A 12,291-nucleotide genomic window follows, 5' to 3' on the forward strand; every position below is an offset into this window, starting at 1 on the left:
GGTCTGTATTTCACAAGGATAACAACTAAAGTTCTCCAGGATCCTTTCTACCAGTTCCCACAGTCTGCTATCAGTAAGGAGTAGGCCTGTAAATGCATACTTTTTTCCAAATGATAGGCTAAATACTTAGGCTCGGGAGGATCCTTTCTACCAGCTGGTTCTACTTCTTGAATACCAACTACGATTTTTAGGAGTCTCAATATTTGAACATAAGGAAAGTTTTGAACTTGATGTTGCCCTGAAGTTAAAAATGTCACAAGAGAGTCCGAACATGGCATCGCCTTTAAGGGACATCTATTCAGAAAGAGATGATTTTTATTCGCCGGACTACGACTGGGAAATCAGAAAGGTCAGTTTGTGTTTGTGGAAATAAAATTAGGTTTATTGTCCACCCGAGGCGACCAGAGCCCTGGGTTATAATTTGCCATTGGGTTGACTGGTAGATGACAAGTTAACGTTCGCTTCCAGTTGATATCGCTGACTAGAATGGATGAATAATGGCTACAGGTGTTTTTATAGGCCTCATACGTATAGATTTATTAACTGTTGTCTGAATTTCTATAGTTTTTCATGAGTTACTTCCCATATTAAACTGACAAGGAGTAGTTTATGTGTTCATATTTTGCTTCTTTTTTTGCTGTTCGCTGTTCATGATCTGTTAAATTTTTTGATTAGATTTGACTAGACACAATGGGGGACCTTTCAAACCAAGGTAACGCTTGGACCTAGGCCTTGATGCTATGTTGCGTAAAAGAACTAGGCCATGCTGTCATTGCCTTAAGAGTTCTAAGAATAAAAAATACAATTTGAGATGTAGAGATAACAGAAAACATTATTCATTTTTGGAATCAAACAAGGAAAAAGAGTCTTGGCCGCGTTATCGTAAATAGATTTTACTTTAAGTTGTGAATGCTAGCCCCTCTCGTATTCTGGGGCCAATTCGATTATGCAGTCCGGACTCTCCACGTCCTCTAATCCGGATTGTCCGCGTTTACGGTGTAATCGAGTACAGGACTGGTGGAGAACCAAAATGACGACTGAAAGTTTAGTTTTAGTTCTAGAGAATCTCCTGGATCCAGCAAATTGCCATCGAGAGCATGTCAAAAGACGACGACGTGTTGCTTTATTGTCAACATTTTAAGTCGGTTAAATTAATCATTTGGGCGTATAATAAATCTCTGGATCTCCGATTATGGGCTGTATGTTGAAGATAGGTGAAAAATAAATTCAATATCAAATTTAGTTTATGCCTGATTTTGAGACAGACAATTGTTTTTAGAAAACTAGGTTCTCTCCCTCGATCGTTACGTATTCCAGACTACAACTGGTCAATTTAATAAGCCTTCGCCATATATGAAAGAAGAGTAATATATTAGGCTTACTTAAATGAAAATTTTGAACCAACATACCTTTAGGCTTTACGGAGAACCACAGCATCAAAGACGTCTAGGCCAACTTCAAATTTCACCAACTGTTCACCAATTTTTAGAGCTATTGTTTTTAATGCAATGCCTGGAGCACTATTAGATGACATGTTCCTAAAATATTTAAAAAAAAAACAACAGTTATTAACAACATTTAATCTGATGTAGCTAATTAATTGAGGAAAGAGGCCGACGATGTTATTATAAAATATCTCATTCAGGCCTAGGCCAAAGGGCGATGACCCGATTTATTGGACGTTGTTGTTATTAGGCCTATTGAAAATCTAATTGAATTGAAGTTGATTCACATGTTTACTTCTGAAATGCAGCGATTTGACGTGAGGCGAGGCAAAATTCTATCGACAAATAAGACTACAAAGTGATTTAGACGACTGTAGTCGCGTAGGGTGAGATTATTGTCGACGTCAGAAAACAACGAAACGGAGTTATATTTTTGTAAAAATTTGGTAGGACATTTCTTACCTTGCCGCCATCTTTTCACGTCACTCTCCGCGATCGCACTGGTCGAAAAATTGGAGTGGTTGGACGATCCGGACCAGAGCCTATCCGAACTCTCCAAAAATGGTCATGTGACTAATAAACGACTGCATAATCGAAATGGCCCCAATTACCCGCCATTATAAAAACTCTCGCGAGATCTCAAGTTACCTTAACGACAACGAGATGAAGCCAAGATGGCGGACAAATTTCAGAAAATAATGTTGTTTTGGAGATTTTATTGAATAACAAATGTTTAAAACGTTTTCAAGTGTTTTTAATTTTGGAATTTGAAAGAAATAACTTTTTTCTCATCTTCAAAAAAATTTGACAGAGATTCGACAAACATTTTTGAAGATATGAACCCTAAATGAAATGTAAACAAACTGTCAAATTTCAAAATTCGTTGTTTTTGCGACATAAGACAAACTTGGAAGGATCAGTGGACTTAAGTTTAATTGATAAACATATTATTTGAAGAGACGAAACTGTGAAGGAAGCTGACATGGCTGAAACGACGACAATGAGGGTCATACCCTCGGGCAAAATTTATAGGCAAATGTTTGATGCACAGGTAAATTAAAAAATGGGGTCACACACCAAACAAATTTCATATCTGAAAGTTGATTTTTACTTTAGCTTCAACTAATGAACCAACAAGTTGCTGTATCTCTTCAGATCTGAATTTTTTTCTTAATTTTGTTAAAACAGGCCACAGGGCCCAGAATAGACTTTACCAATTTCAACAAAGGGGACAAGTTTTGAAATCAGAAGTCAAACTAGAAACAGCTTATACACTACCATAACCTTATAAAGTTTGTTTGTTTATTTGTTAGGTCCAGCTGAATAAAAGTTTAACAGCAGTACCAAAACGTCCGAAATCTCCCTCAACTCGTCAGTCTGTATCAGCTACTAACAGTGTACCTCTAGTAAGACTTAATACTGATGAAACTAAACATGGTGTACTAACAGAGAGACAACAGACCTGGGTGAACGGGTTTCCTAATGAACCACATATTGAAAATCCTGTCTTATACAGGTAAGTGTACATGTGAACCCTTTGAACAAATAGTGTAACCAAAAAAAAGTTATATAAGCTTAGAAATTTTAAATCAGAACCTGAAATATGTTGTTACTCAGAGATTCACGCTTTGAGATCTTCAGCCTGTGTTCCTACTGTCGTTTGACAGGGTAAACTGTGAACTCCAAGTAATATATCTGTCCTCAAACACTATTATCAATATCATTGTAGACAATATGCTGATTATATGAGTCGTAAATTACGAAGTCAGGAAGCGTTAGTTTATGATGAAGAAGTTCAGGCTTTACCAGATATTGTTGGTGGGTACTTTGCTAATTTTAATTTTTTATCACTGGATTGTCAATTGTCAAATACCATGGTACAATATGTATTCATATCTCAATCTACAAGATAAAAAGGCCCTAATGATTTTTTACTAATTTTCCATTCAAAGCATCTGATTTGTGAATCATTAAATTCTACTTTAAATACAAACTGATCAAAGTTGTTTGAAATCAGGTGTCCAATCAGAAATAAAAAAGTAGGTTGTAAAACTCCGTTCCTGTCTGTGTTTCTTTTTCAGTACCAACTAAGAAAGGATCAGATATAATAGATAGAATAGCTTCTAGTAGAAAAGAAAGGTAAGAAAACTTTTGTTATAGGCCACTAATCACAAATTTAATAGAATTTGAGGTTTTATGATATAATAACAGAAATTCTATGATACATATTAGATTTTAAAAATATTAATCATGGATGTCGAAAGAAGTCACTAGCAGAAATAAAACACAATGTAACATCTTGATTTTCATTTTAATACGATTTTAAAAGGTGTTATTATTAGAGAATATTAAAGATGTATTTTTGGTTTTAGACATGAAGCTGCTGTAGAAGATATGCAACAAGAATTTAATGTCATTAGCTCGGTGAGTTTTATATTCCTTATTTGTTGAGTTTTATATTCCTTATTTGTTGAGTTATCTTGTAATATATGAAATTATGATCAAAGGTTCAAATGGACTTATTTCTTTAATGATTAAACACAACTTGTCAATGCAATAATTGTGCTTGATTAAGCAAAAATTACAAAATATAAGCCTTGTATTTTTTGTTATATATTAGACTTCATTCTTATATTATATTTTGTTTTTATTTTATTTGATGTTTACCTTTGGCAATGTTGTTGTGGCTGTTTTATTTTGTAGAATTTTGAACCGTGTATCACTGAAGCCAGTGAGAGTATATTGAATCAGTTGGAATCTGATGATGAAGAATTAACAGAACTACTGAATCAAATCTCTACTGATGAGGTATGGACTTGTTTTTGTCTTTTACTTTTAATGGATGTTCTTTTTCTGATTCAATTTTATGACTTCATGTCTGGATTATTTGCTTATGATAAGAAAAGAAGTGCTAAACTGTAATTTTTCTAATATAGAGTCATAAAACATTAAATTTCATTCCAATTGCAAAAACCACAGACATCTGACTGGAAATTAGAATAGTGCAAATGATGCTATTGTAGAAATTTATAGTGTTTAGTTTATTGTAACAGAATGTGTAATGATTTTATTTTAGGATTTGATAGGGTTGGAACTATACGAGTTAGAAAGAATTTGGGAAGAAGTGCAGTCGCACTCACCGTCTCGACAAGGTTGGATTTTACAATTAGATCAAACTTTAAAAACTCTAGAAGACAACAGAACTCAACAGGTAAATTCATCTTGTTCTATCCATAGATGCTTGTTATTAATTCTGTAAATATTCTATGACCCAGGACAGCTGGGCGCCATTTCTCAAAAAACTTACTATCAATTTTTGTCTTAACTATGGTATTTGTCATTGTAAATTTTTTCACTTACGACAAATTCTTATCGTAAGAAACCTGGCTCAGGCACATAAAAATTTTGTCAGATCATTGATGGCAAGCGGAACTGACCACAGAAAAAAACTTTATATTTTAATCAGATTGTCAAGAATAAATATGAAGAATGCAAATATTATTTGATCCATAACTGGTGTTTTTATTTAGGATTATTTTGTTAGATTCACTCTGTGTTGTCAGTAAATTAAATTCTATTGTATGATTTGTGTTGTTTTTGTAATTTTATTAGATTCGTTCAGTATTTGAAGTATACAGTGATAAACTAGAAAAGATTGCTCATCTCCTAGCCCCTGATTTACAGAAATATCTTGATAAAGAGGCACAGGTAAATACTTTTACAAACTTACAAACTAGACTACAGGTAAATACTTTTACAAACGTACAAACTAGACTACAGGTAAATACTTTTACAAACTAACAAATCTGATTGGTCAATCATTAAAATTGATTTTAAATTTATTTTTATTATCCAATCAGATTACTGTATTTCTAAAAATCTGATTTTAGTTTAGAAGATTGTTATCCGTGTGAAAAATGTTTATTTCTTTTGTTTGTGTCAAAGATCTCGCGACAGTTAAAATAGAAAAAAAATGTCTTCCCATTCTTACCATAGCAATTCTGTTTCTCCCTTTTAGAATATGAACAAGGTAATGCTTAGTAACAGAAGAGCCTTCGCTGATTTGTTTGTGCGTCTGATGTCAGCTGATATAGAAAGGGAGAAAACTCAATATGCCTTGTGGAAACGTCGTAAAGAGGACTGGTCAGCTCTAAAAACTAAAAAATATGTTGATGAATTCAAGTAAGTCTTTGTAATTTATTTCTTGAAAAAAAAGACTTGAAGGTTTTGAAGGATTTACATGGATAGGACATGTGAAGCCCCATGTGCTACAGGCTGTACACACTAAAGATCCCTCGACAGTTGAAAATCAAAAAGAGTAGATTAATGTCGTTGTTCTGACAAATTCTCCCTATTGCACACCACAAGGTGTTTCCTGTGTTCCAGAAATATGAAATTGAATTAAACTGATTTTCCATTAATATTCATACTTCTGCTCCATGTCTGAAAGTAGTCTTGTATTTCCAGAGTGTTTATGAAGAGTGAAGAAGTCACGAAGCCAGAAGGTGTTGATACAGTTTTAGAGAATATGTTAGAAGATCAGCAGACTTTAAATATCAAACGTTTAGATCTTGTACAGTCTTTAGTGTAAGTTTTTCTGACAGCTCATATTTTGGGGGTAACAGGAAATAATAATTGAAAAAACTATATTTTACAAGGATAACAAGTTAGGTTCACGAGGATCCTTTCTACCAGCTGGTCCTTGGCCTGGTTCTTGGTATTGATCTTTCCCGGATTATCCGTACCCATTTACAGCTGGGTTGACTGGAATTATGACTGAAGATGACTTATTCAAGGTCATCAGACTATCACGCGCCCATCGAGATTTGAACCCACAGCCGCCATTCACTCGACATTCACTGGACGTAACCAAGCAAATGACATCATATTAAGAACCAACGCTGAAAGCTGGATATTTTATGGTAGATTGAAATAGTTTTTCTTGTTATATTTCAGTGATATGAAGCCCCCCATGTCAACTAAAACATCAGTATTTAAATGGAATCAAACTATGAAGTCTCTTTCACAAGAAATAGGTAAATTCTTACAATCAGCTGATTAAGTCTTCATCTAGATTCCAATAGTATACAACAACAACAAATAATTTCAGTACTAGAATATCAGTCTTGTCACTCTCAAGTAACGTTGATACAAAATGGTGGCAAATGAAAACACACCATCCCTATGGAAACAAGCCAGAAACATTCCAGAGTTTCCGCAATAACCCACCCCAAACCCCTATCTCTTATCATAATGTTATTTCGGTTCTAGAAACAATAAACCAGAAACATCTAAGTAAATTACATGAGGAATATGAACTGATCTGTCAGACGTGTATTGATAGGATGAACAAGGTCAAGGTAAGGTCATATCATAACTCTAATCTTCTGATTGGTTGAATTAATTATAGAGTGACCAATCGTATTATCCTTACTCATGTCTTCTGATTGGCTGAATTAATTTTAGATTGACCAATCAGAGTTATACTTCAATGTCAGAAGGTGGTGTAGTGAAATTTGCACCATTCCAATTAGTCAGACGTCTGTGGGTCTTGCAATTCCACTATAACTAAGCGTTTTATAAATCTATGATGTCAGTATTGTTCTTTGCAATACTGGCATTATAAAATGCTGAGTTTTAGTGGAATGGAAGGAACCACAGACGTCTGTTTGAAATTCTGAATGGTGTAAATCAATGCTATCAGTGTCCCCGATACATCCAGAACGACAAGAAAAACCTCCATTTTATATCTATTTTATTTTTGATAATTTAGGAGAGATTAATAAATGAAGGTGTCTGTACTCCTGTAAAATCTCAGTCTGTAGTAGATATTCAAATGTTACCTCTAGTTGGTGAACAACAAAAAACATTCGAAGAAAATCTCGAAGTTATGGAAGTAAGTCCTTATATTTTTTGCATTTTCTATGAAATTTTTAACTTTGTCAAAAAGTTATGGGATTCCAACCCAAATAGTCTAGCAGACGACAATCCAACTCGCTTCCGATAGCCTTTCCATTGGATTGAATGAAGATTTTTAGAAAAATTTCTATCTTTTCTTTTCAGAATGCGTTGGAAACACATGGTTTAACGATGACAACTGATATCAAATCGTTGTTTAAATTCTCACAGGGGGCAGCACATGTTTGGGACGTACATGAAATAGGTTTGGCAAAACAGGAGAGAGCGTTACAGGAAAAACTTGAAAATTGTAGACAAGAACATGATAGCAAGAATCAGGTAAGTGGAAATTTGAAAATTTGATAAAAAATTTCTGAAAAGTGACATGTTTGGCTATCATCCAATACTGTCATAGGACAAGTCAAATAACTAGATAACAGTTTCCCTTTAACCACTAAACCCAGAAACACCCTAAAAAAATCTAGTTTATCAATTAAGAAGAAAGTGTAAATACCTTACAAGTAGATGTAAGTTTGTAGTTTGTACAATAAGGTGAAAAACTCAAGATTAAAGACAAATATTGGCTCAATGTTGCTTAGAAAAATAATGAATTGAGTAAAAAATAAAACACAAAACCAATAAACACAGCTCTTTTTGGCATGAATTTCTAGAATATATGAAGGGAAAGGCACCCTTTATCTTGGGATCTTTAGAACTCTTACCTCCCTGTAAATAAGCTTGTTACCTTTTGAAACATACTATGCTATGCTACGTTTGAAATATCTCGGAAAGATACGATACCTCTTCTTACGTCTTCTAAGTTGGTTTGATTTTATGTTAAGTAACCAACTTTGATTCTGAAATTAATTTAGTTATTTTATTTGTGTAAACTGAAACTTAAAAACCCTTTGCATCCTCTAGCTTGGCTGACTACACCTTAGAACTACTAGGTTGGCTTGATTATTTCTTTAGATAACTTCGTTTCAAAACAAAAAATTTTATGCTTCCCAAATTTTGTAATCTATTTTTTGTTTGTCACACTAAAAACATTTTGGCGCCTAACCATGTTTTAGTAAACAATAACCAACAAAATGTCAACAATATCAACTCGTTAATTATGTGATGGTCAACTATAAACTCGTTAGTGGTCTGTTTGTAATACCAAAAACATTTCAACATTTCAAATAGGAGCCCAATTACTCGCGGGCGTTCTGTCAACAAACAGAATAACCAAATCAAACTTTTGGGTCCAATTACAATGTGGGTTGGATTAGTTGTTAGTTACACATACACATACATTCTTGACAAGGGATGTTGATTTGGTTGTATTTGCCAGTCATGTCCAGCTAGAGAATCAAAAGGACTGGAAGTGAAATTGAATTTGAAGTCTTCATATATATTGTGGAGAAAAGGAAAAATACCCATCCATTCATTCATTCATTCATTCATTCATTCATTCATTCATTCATTCATTTATCCATTCATTCCCTTGTGTATCTATCTCTCCAGGAAACAGAAGCTATGCTAGATAATATTATGGATAAGATGAGACAAGATGGTAATGAACAGAATCTTGCTACCAGTTTAGTAAAATCACTGGAAATGTTGGAAAGGATACGATTATCGTAAGTTTTCACAGACTATATCAATTTTAATACTTGCCTACAATAGCCATCTTTCTTGTATCACTGTAGTATTTGATTGGATTGTGTGTTAGCAAATACAGCCAATCAGAGGCCTTCTTTATTTATATCCACTTATTTTTTTGTTTTTAAAGCTCTTAAAAATGTATTTCAGGTATGAAGTATTCCACCAAAAGCAGACAGACATTGTTAAAACTTACCCTGAAATGGTGACCTCTGAACTCAGTAACTATGACGATTCCGTCTGCAAATTCTTTTTGGTGGACAGAATTCATCCTGATGTACGTATTTGCAAATTTTTGTGGGGGATTTAGTTGCATTTCATTTTCAATCCACCCAGCTGTAAAAGGGGAGTGATAATCTGGGAACGATCAATGCCAAGAGGTTTGACAAAACAGCAAAATTCAAAACTTGCAGAATGCTGGATCAGTTGATAGGAAGCTACATTTTCATCTGCTGTTCACAGGGTTCAGTCCATTAAAACTTCAAGAATGTATGCTTTGTTTCTTTCAGGATAGGCCGGAAAGTGTGGACAGCGAAGGTCGTAATTCTCAAGCCTCTGTTTCAAGTCAAGAGGAGAAGAAAAAAGAACGGAAGAAGAAACGTCGGGCATCAAGAGTTAAAGATATGTCAGAGATGGTAAGTTTTATTTTAAATTTAGCCCAAATATAATAAATGATGCTACAAATGCATGTTTCAGATACACAATCTTCATCAGGACAGCTTGTTTTATATACACAACCTTTATCAGGATAGCTAGTAAATTAATATATTTAGGTATGTAAACCCTACAAAATATAATGAAAGGGGTGAGGTTAGAGGTTTTGGAAATGTTAGACATTTTAATTACAGATACCCATGTAAACCCTCTAAAATATAATGAAAAGAGTCAGGTTTAGAGGGGTGTCGAGAGATATAAACATAAGGATAGGAATACTTAGTTTGCGATATCAGCATCCGCTGGAAGCGAACGTTAACTTGTCATCTACCTACCTAATTAGGGTGGTGAGAGCTCACTAGGCCAACTCTCGAAACCACACCCGGGCAGACTCTAGGAAGCACTGGCACAGGCATCAGAATTTCTTTACCTTGAGGATTAGGGTTAGGGTGTGAAAGAGTTATACAAATATATAAACAGTATAATAAGGTGAAAGATATAATGAATATAGATTTATATTACTTAATATATAAAACAATATACAGGTATCATAGTTCTCTATAGCCTGATAACAAATATATAAACAGTATAATATGTGATGGAGAACTATATCGAATAATATGATTTATACCAGTGTATGTATTTAATCACATGCCTTATTTATAGAGAATCCTGTTGAACTATTTCGGGTGTAGTCTATAATAACTAGTCCCTATTATTGTTATTAATATAAGAGATTATATAGAGAGAGATTTAGGGTGTGGTCTCTTACTTACACCAATTTTATTTTCTTTTCAAACATTTTTTTATGTGAAGAAATTTTGTTAAAGATGTAGACAATTAAATCTCTTGTAATAATTTTATGAGGATCCTATCTACAAGCAGGTTCTTGGTCAAACCTCTTGGTAGTAATTTTACAAGGATAACAGCTTAGATTCTTGAGGATCCTTTCTACCAGCTGGTCCTTGATCAAACTTGGATAGAATCCTGCCCAGAATTATCTGTTACCTTGACAACTAGTTCAATTGTAATAATTAGGAAAGTTTATTCATGGGTTATTTTGAGAAAAGATAGTTATTATTTTGATGTGTCAAATTTAAAAATGATGAAAACAAAACAAAATTTACGTCAACTGTCCATTAAAGTAGACTACATGTAAAAATAAAAGTGTCGCAATTTTATTTTTTATCTATGATAAAAATCTGATGTCTGCAGTACACACCTATAATTTATTAAATGGGTATATTAAGCCTGTAGGTTTATTCAAACTCTGTTAACACCCTGGTATAATGATATAATAATCAGTCAACAGAATAACATCAATAGGTTTTGTTGATTTAAAATTTATAAGTAAACAAACTCATCTTAAGCCTATCATCTATAATAACAAGATCCTTTTATAAAGGGACTGGTTTTATTTTTGGATGCAAATGTATTTTTGGGTCTATTCAAGGGGCCAGGGCCTCGTTCCACAAAAAATCTTTGGATTAGAATTAGTGGAGTAGAATTTTACAGAGATACCATACTTATGATTAAATAGATCAAAAGATTTATCGTGGAACAGGGCCCAGTATTTTTGGGTCTGTGAAATTGTGGATCGAATTGGTTTTTTCAGAACCAGTACCTTTTTGGGGCAAATTTTGTCAGCCAGTGTATTTTTAGAACTAGTGTTTAAGGTACAGTCTAAGGGCCAGTATTTTTCTATCAACATTTTTGGGGTCTGTTGGTTTTATGGGTCTAGAATTTTTTGATATTTTTTTATTATTATATTTCCCCCCCCCCCCCTCCCCACCCCCACCCGATCTGTTGTAGTGTTAAAAGATAAAACACCAATGAATATAAATAGATAAAAGTTTAATATAAGATATAAGATATTAAATAGATTTTATAAATAGAATAATATATAGAAATATACAGTAATAAACCACTTTTATCATCTAGTCATTATTTACATTAATACGCTTGACCAATAAAGTTGTTCCCCTTTTCAATTGGATTTCATCTGGATTTCTAGCTGTCCAGAGATCAGCCCCGTTTCTTGACAAAGCTTTTTTGTTTCTCATAAGTGCGTTTTTTTACATCAGCTTACAGTATTAAAACAAAACATTTTTCAGCCTTGATACATTTCATTTTTGATTTGTGCATTAAAACCTACAATCCCATTTGAAATTAGGGAAGCGAAACCCCTTGACAAGTGTAGCCCATTTCATAATTACAAATCCAAAATACAACACTTGGCAGTTAAAATTTAAAAATCCTAAAAGCGTAATATAATGCAATAAAGAAATTTTAATTCCTTGGTGCTTTTCTTGGATAGTTTAAACCATATCTAAAATATTAACATGTTTTTCACTACTTTCAAATCTTGTATTGTTGATTTAATACATTAAATAACAGTTAATACACCTTTATTTTCATATTGTGAAATCTTTCATTGTTTTAACCCTTTTAACACTACTGGCTCATTACCAACCACAAAACACATGAGATATTCTGCCACTTAATGATGTCACTAAATGTTAAAGCCATATGCTTTAAGTTATATTACTTGAAATTCAGAGAATATGATGTTTTATTTCAGTAACATTAAGAGTTTAAAGGTTTAAACTTCAATTTCAGCAGAAACTGAATTTCCACATTTCTGATC

The 12,291-nt window shown here is 33.4% G+C and overlaps 1 protein-coding gene across 1 annotated transcript; it reads left to right on the forward strand.

The window, feature by feature from the left end:
- Nucleotides 1–2,427: 2,427 nt before the first annotated feature.
- Nucleotides 2,428–10,346, forward strand: LOTGIDRAFT_156277 (hypothetical protein; the record flags this gene model as incomplete). The annotated part of the gene is made up of 18 exons (XM_009046283.1): nt 2,428–2,496; nt 2,759–2,961; nt 3,175–3,263; nt 3,527–3,584; nt 3,818–3,869; nt 4,149–4,253; nt 4,522–4,656; nt 5,058–5,153; nt 5,464–5,627; nt 5,913–6,032; nt 6,402–6,481; nt 6,717–6,805; nt 7,219–7,341; nt 7,509–7,682; nt 8,853–8,968; nt 9,141–9,267; nt 9,500–9,625; nt 10,311–10,346. The coding sequence occupies 18 exons, from the start codon at nt 2,428–2,430 to the stop codon at nt 10,344–10,346; spliced, it is 1,962 nt and encodes a 653-aa protein (XP_009044531.1).
- Nucleotides 10,347–12,291: the final 1,945 nt, after the last annotated feature.

This window comes from Lottia gigantea (assembly GCF_000327385.1).
Source record: "Lottia gigantea unplaced genomic scaffold LOTGIsca_10, whole genome shotgun sequence".
Classification (NCBI taxonomy): domain Eukaryota; kingdom Metazoa; phylum Mollusca; class Gastropoda; family Lottiidae; genus Lottia; species Lottia gigantea.